The sequence below is a fragment of the Budorcas taxicolor genome, chromosome 16 (genome assembly GCF_023091745.1).
Source record: "Budorcas taxicolor isolate Tak-1 chromosome 16, Takin1.1, whole genome shotgun sequence".
Taxonomy (NCBI): Eukaryota; Metazoa; Chordata; class Mammalia; order Artiodactyla; family Bovidae; genus Budorcas; species Budorcas taxicolor.
Window position 1 is genome coordinate 44,506,194 of NC_068925.1, and position 6,601 is coordinate 44,512,794.

The 6,601-nt window shown below is 54.5% G+C and overlaps 1 protein-coding gene across 2 annotated transcripts in view; it reads left to right on the top strand.

The window, feature by feature from the left end:
• CTNNBIP1 (catenin beta interacting protein 1) overlaps window positions 1–4,876 on the top strand; it is a 48,036-nt gene extending 43,160 nt beyond the window's left edge. For both annotated transcript variants that reach the window (XM_052653862.1, XM_052653863.1), the window contains one exon: window positions 2,575–4,876. In XM_052653862.1, coding sequence (XP_052509822.1) covers window positions 2,575–2,633 — 59 coding nt within the window. In that variant the 3' untranslated portion in view covers window positions 2,634–4,876. The remainder of the gene's footprint in view (window positions 1–2,574) is intronic.
• Window positions 4,877–6,601: the final 1,725 nt, after the last annotated feature.

Here is a 6,601-nt window from a genome sequence, read left to right on the forward strand (position 1 = left end):
TTGACTTTGGAGATCCCTCTGGGCTCTAAAGTTCTAAGAACTTGAATCATAATAATGAACTAAGTAGCTCACTCTCCACTGGGTGCTGTTGTTAAGTTGCTTCAGTCATGTCTGACTCTGTGCGACCCCATAGATGGCAGCCCACCAGGCTCCTCCATCCATGGGATTTTCCAGGCAAGAGTACTGGAGTGGGGTGCCATAGCCTTCTTCAGTGCATGAAAGGAAAAGTGAAAGTGAAGTCACTCAGTCATGTCTGACTCTTTGAGACCCCACGGACTGCAGCCCACCAGGCTCCTCCATCCATGGGATTTTCCAGGCAAAAGTAGTGAGAGTGGGTTGCCATTGCCTTCTCCACTGGGTGATCGGCCCCAATTCCTCGGAGAAGGGGAAGGGCCACATCCTCACCTCATAGACCGCAGGGTCAGGCCCTTGTTGAGTGACGAATGCCAGGCCAACCAGTGTAAGAAAGGTCAGAGGAGGCTCTGGAAGAAGGAGCAGATCCCTGGTGGTGAGCCCTGGAAAACAGTGAGTCCTTTAGGAACAGAACAGAGCTGGGGTGGGCAGTGGCTCTGTGGGCCCTTTATGCAACGGCTCCAGCAGCAGAGTGGGAGGCCCTATAAACAGGAGCCGCGGGTCCCCAGCCCTCTCCGCCCCAGCCAGACCAGCTGGCAGAGCAGCCCTGGTGCAGATGTCTTGTTAGGGAGTTGCTGGAGTCCCTCAATGACCTTGAGGAGGTGACTTCTTTCCCCACCTCTCAGAGTGCAGCCCAGGTACACTCATCCTGCAGCCCCTGCGTCTGGGCTCCTCCAAGGAACCGATGGCCATTCCCTCTGCAGGCTCACTCTTCCCTCCCGGGGTGGCCGGTGCTATTTTTGTGCCTGCAGCTCAGCACAAAGGCCCAAGGTCCCTGCAACCAAGCCCATGGGACAGGCCAGGAAAGCAGTGAGTGGGCTGCCACTGTGCATGGCCTCTTTTGCTGACAACTCCCCTTTCACGGTCTCCCTCCAGCCCCCTCCTGCTTAGCGAGCTGGAGAGTTGACACTCGGGAAAAGCCAGCATCTGTTAGGTAACTGGCTCAGCTGCCATGCAGGGTATGATGTAATCTTGGATCCTGTGGTTGCTAGGAAAATTCTGCCCGCAGTGATATTGCGTGGTCCGAGGAGCGAGGCGAGTACAGAATGTTCCCGAGAAGACAGGGGAAGGATTGCTAGGGCTTCCCAAGCACAGGAGCCCGAGAAGTTGGATGACCCAAGCTCCTTTCTAGAAGCTTGTTCCCCTTGGCGGGAATAGAGGTTGTGCTGGTAGCAGCAGAACATCAGGTCAGGTGGGGTTGTGCAGCAGGGTGACTCCCCTTGGCAGCGGCACCTTGGTTCTCTGGTGCTAAACTGCAGGCACTTGTCTGTCATGTGACATCCTTCTCGGAGGGGCCCTCCTCCTGTAGCACCAGGGCTGGGCACCTCCTCTGCTCCTCCCGGCAGGACAGTTAGGCAGGAGGCACCAAGAAGCTGCCGTGGGAAATGGCAACACCCTGCGGTGTGGAAGGAACTGGCCCACACCATGCCCTGGGGGGCAGGCAGTGGTGGAGTCCTGCCCTCTCTCTGGTTTCCCATGCCAGCAGCTCCACCAGGCATCACTCCCCCAACCCCTACCTCCTGCTCAGTGGCCCCACACCCCCTGTGTTGCAGTTCCGACCCTCCCCTCCCAGGGAGAATTCCTCCAGCAGAACAGAAGTATGTTTGAAAGGCCAAAGGCAACTGACTGCTCTTTAACGTTCAGGGTGTGACCAAGAACCTAGGTTTAGAAAAAAGGGGAGAGACGTGGCAGGACCCAGGCACTGGAGGCAGAGCGGGACCTGTAGGTGACCTCACCTGCCCCACAGCGCCTGTGCTCAGCCTTCCTCCCAGCAGCTCCGGGGGAGGCAAGTCCGCATTCCAGACTCTCCCCCTCCTCCCTCCTGCCTTTTCTGGCTGCAAGTCAGAGCCTGTCTCAGGGAAAACAAGACAAAGGAAGTGGTTTCATGAGACCCTGGACCAGAATCCTCAAATCTACCATGAAAAATAGCAACGGAAAGATTATGGCCATTATCTGTCTCTGTAGGAGCTGGGCTGGAAGTGGGCCTGGCTGTGTTCCTCTGAATAGGTGATGGGGTTTGGACAAAGGAATGAGTGCTAGAAATCAGGAGGGAGATCCTCCAAAGGGATGGAGACCAGAGTCTTAAGAAAGAAGAGGCGTTTCCCAAGGGCCCCTGGCTTTGGTGACCTTGGAGCAAGGGTCACCGGCAGAGAGAGCCCTGCTCAGGACAGCAGCCTGGGTTCTTGTCCTCTCTGCTCTTGGAGGGGTAGCCTAGAGTGAGCCTCTGAGCTTCACCCTGGCAACCTGCCTCAAGAGGCCCTGCAGCTGGGTTGCTGGCAAATCCTGGCCAGGCTGTAGGGGAGGCTCAAGAAGGGCAGTGGGCTTCCCAAGAAGCACTTTGTTCTCAGAAAGCACCCCTCCTTCAAGGACTGACACCGCATGGGGGCCGCAGCCCAGCGCCAGAGGCCCATCCAGCAGCGGTTCTCTCCCCACGGTCTGCAGGTGCGGAGGACGTAGTGATGGCGTTTTCCAGGTCGGAGACGGAGGACCGGAGGCAGTAGCCGCAACCCCCGTGGAACACCCTGGAAGCTGGCCAAGGCCAGGAGATCTGTGTGGACCTCACCGCTGAGTGGCAGAGGGTCATCTCCCCTCCCCCTGGCCCCCCACCCCACCCCACACTACCCCACCCCACGGCCACTCAGCATCCTTGGGGGAGACACCAGTGGTGCGGTCACGATTGGCTTAAAGAGACGGACTCATGATTGGCTGCAGGAAGAAACCTTTTTATTTTTAAATCTTGACCAATGGAAACCTTTTTATTTTTATTTTCTGACTCTTATTTTAAAAAAAGAAAAAAAATTTGCGCCTCGGGTGTATGGCTTCCCAGGAAGCTCTCCGAGCTCTGGTGCTTTATTTGGGTCACTCTTGAGGAACATGAGGAGGTCCGATTGGCGGCTTAAACTGGAAAAGGATTTGATTGGCTGGCTAATGGGAACCTTTTTTTTTTCTTTGATTGGCTGCAGGTGTTAGGCTGATCACACCAGCTCCTCTCTTTTGAATGTCGAAAACAGGGTTTGGGACATTGGTTGTTATATTTGACTTGAAAAAAAGAAAGAAAGAAACCAAGTGCGCTTTGCAATATTTATTACACAAAGAGCCTGCTGCTGTTTTCACGTGTTTTGTGTTTGCCTTCCACTGGTTTAGGCGTGTTTCGTTTTCCATTGGCTCACCCATGACTTCTGTCACCATGGGCCACCCACCTGACCTGTGGTGGGTAGGCCCTCTCCAGTGGGGTTGGGGGGGAGGTCCACCTGGAGAGTGCATTTGCAGTAATGACTACACCTGGCTTCATCAGCAAGGGGACCTCCCCCCTCAGGACCCCAAGCAGGATCTACAGCTGGAAAACAGAGCCCCCATGGTTGTCCTGAATGAGCAGCCCAGGGCCTAGAGGAGACCATTCACCAGAATGACTTCCACGAGTTGGCAACCATCCAGCCTCCCTCGGTGAGAATGGAATTGCTCACTTGCACCGTCCGGGCCTCCCTAGCCTGCTCTCACTGAGCAGGGTACCTCTTTCCCTTTAGTCATCATTCCGTCTGTAGCCAACTTCCTGAGATCTCATCCGGGCGGGAGCTGCTCTCAGCTCTAAGACCCCAAAACGTAGCAGAGGTCTCTGCTGGGGAACCCAGAACCCACACCAAGGCCTCAGGTTGGCTTACAAGGCCCAGGAGGCCTTTGGCTCCAACCACCCCACCACCACCACCATTGCCCCCAGGCTCCTCCCTCGGTGTGTGCTGCCAGGGCCGTGGGTCCTGATCAGCCCCCAGAGGCCTCTCATCCGAGGCTGTGCCCTTCACTTCGGAAGACTCTCTCCCCATGGCAGCTTGGAAGGGACAGTGTCATTGTTTATTTATAAAGTGCCCTCTGGGACAGCTGGCTGGGCCTTCACTGAACAAGTCCCACCAGGCGGGCCTTCCACCCCGGCCGCCAGAAACACACTGCAGAGCACTGAATGGTCTTTGAAGGGCTGCAGGAACCCCAGGTCTTCCCAGCTGCCCTCCTCCTCCCCTGAAGCCAGCCGTCCTGCTTCCTGCATCTCTCTCTGGAGGAGAGTGTGGGTGAGGAATTGAGAAGGATGCGGGCCTGGGGAGGGGAAGTCTCCACCCCTACCCCCCACACCTCCACCCCTGGAGGTCATAGACAGTTGAGGCCTGCTTCTTGCCCCAAGAACCCAGAGCCAGGAGAAAACACTCAGAGCCAAATTTCCCCTTCTCAGCGTGGTCATGGAGCATGGGAGCCGAACACCTGCATGACCAGGGCCCAAGCCTGGGAGCCCCATGGCTATTCATGCTGGACTCTGAGCTTCCTCTGAGCCTCGCCCCAGAGGAAGACCCAAGTGTCACAACCTAGACACCCACGTCCTCCTGCACAAACAGGCCCCCGGCGCTGGCCAGCTGACTGTTAGCCTGGAAAGTTGATTGATCCCCAAGGGTCAAGGACATCTTTCGGGAGGGGCAGTGTGTGGACGCACATATGTGTGAGTGTACACACACAGACTCACACACACACATACCCTCTCACTCCCAGCTCTGTGGCCCGCAGCTCCAGCTGACCACCTGGGGAAAGGTGAATTTTTGTTCAGTCACCCCACCACCACCCAGGGTTGTAACATCTGTCATCAGGCATCAGTTCTGATGCTGCTGGCCGCCCCTCTCCTAGTACCTGTGGCTCCCATAAAGGTGTGTTCCTCTCCTTGTGAAGTTCATGGGCCTCCCTCTTGTAATGACAGTGGCCCTAACCTATCTCATCTCCTGAAGAAGAGAAGTGAAAATGTTGCTGTAGGTTCATATCTCTACAAGTATTTCTGCTGGAGAAAACAATTAACAATAAAGATTTTTAATAGTTGGGCGTGTGAGCTGATTTCCCCACGTCACATGGACTCTGCCGCTGGGGCCCATCCCCGCCAAGCGGGTGAAAGCACCATGTTTGCTGGTTGAATTGTCTGTGGTCTCGAGCAGAGATCGGGGTTTGGAAGAATTTCCAGATCTCCCCAGCCCAGCTGACACGTCTATAGGAGGGTGAGCCCCCTTTTTGACCTGGCGGTTCCACGTTTTTTCCTGGTTGGGCTGAGGTCACAGCCATCTTCAGACGTGAGTGCCCCACTCAGCAGACACAGCACCCCCTCCATTCTAGACACCCCAGCATCCTGTGTAATGGCAGTATTCTTAGAAATATTCGTAACAGGGTTCGATCCTGGTCCTGGAAGATCCCACGTGCCTCCGAGCAGCTGAGCCCCGGCACCAACAACTACTGAGCCTGTGCTCTTGAGCCCCTGCTCTGCAACGGGAGAAGCCATTGCAATGGGAAGCCCGAGCACCGCAACTGGCGAGTAGCCCCTGCTTACCACAGCTAGAGAAAACCTGCATGCAGCAACAAAGACCCAGTGCACACGCAAAAACAAAATAAGAAAGAATGCTTGTAACATAGGTCCAGAGTATCTGTCCCTTCCATCATCCCAGAAACAGAAGATTTGTGGGTATTCAGCTGTCTATTCAGCTTTGGAAGCTGAAATCATTTCCTCTTGAGCAATTTTTGCTTTGGAAGCATTTTCTAGGATTTTTCATTTCCACCCTTCATCGTCCCATTTTAGGTTTTTTTTTTTTCTGCTTACATAGGCTCACTGCTTCTATTTCCTTTTTCGAAGAGTTTCACTGGGTGCTGAATTCTATGAGGTTTACAGAATATGGGGACTGATGGCACAGTCAACATCATTCAGTCTTAGGGTTGGAAGAGATGGAGCTTGTCGAGCAGTTCATGTAGTAGACAGCTGTGTGGGTTCCTCTGAAACATCTCTGGAAAGGGCTTGTCCAGCCTCTTCTTGAGTATCCTCTGTGAAAGTGAAAGTGCTAATCACTCAGTAATGTCCAACTCTGCGACCCCATGGACTGTCACCCGCCATGCTCCTCTGTCCATGGAATTCTCCAGGCAAGAATACTGGAGTGGGTTGCCATTTCCTCCTCCAGAGGATCTTCCCAACCCAGGGATCAAACCCCGGTCTCCGGCATTGCAGGCTTTCCCATCTGAGCTACCAGGGAAGCCCAGTCTAGGGCTGTGGAACTCACTGCCTCACAAGATAGCTCTTTCTGCCTCCAGGTAATTTACACTCAGCCTTGTATTGAGTTGGTCTGCCCTTCCCTGTAACTTCCATTTCCAAGAAGGAAATTATAGTTACTGAGACCAAAAAAAGATAGCTGTGTTAGCTAAAAACTACATAGAGACCCATACCAAGGGGCTTTTGTAGGTTAAGTTATGTACAGGACCTCCCCACCCCCAGCCTGAGTCCTGAGTGGCACTGTTGGTAATTAACCTTGGACTTAATCGGCTCTTTTAAGCTCCGCCATTGTGCAGAGGGAGGGGTTGGCTGGCCCCGGTCCCACCTGCCTGGAGTCTGCTGCTGGAAGTGGGGAGGGAGGAGTCTCCCATAACTGCTTCAACAGGTGAAGGGGAAACATAGGCAGGATTGTCTCTC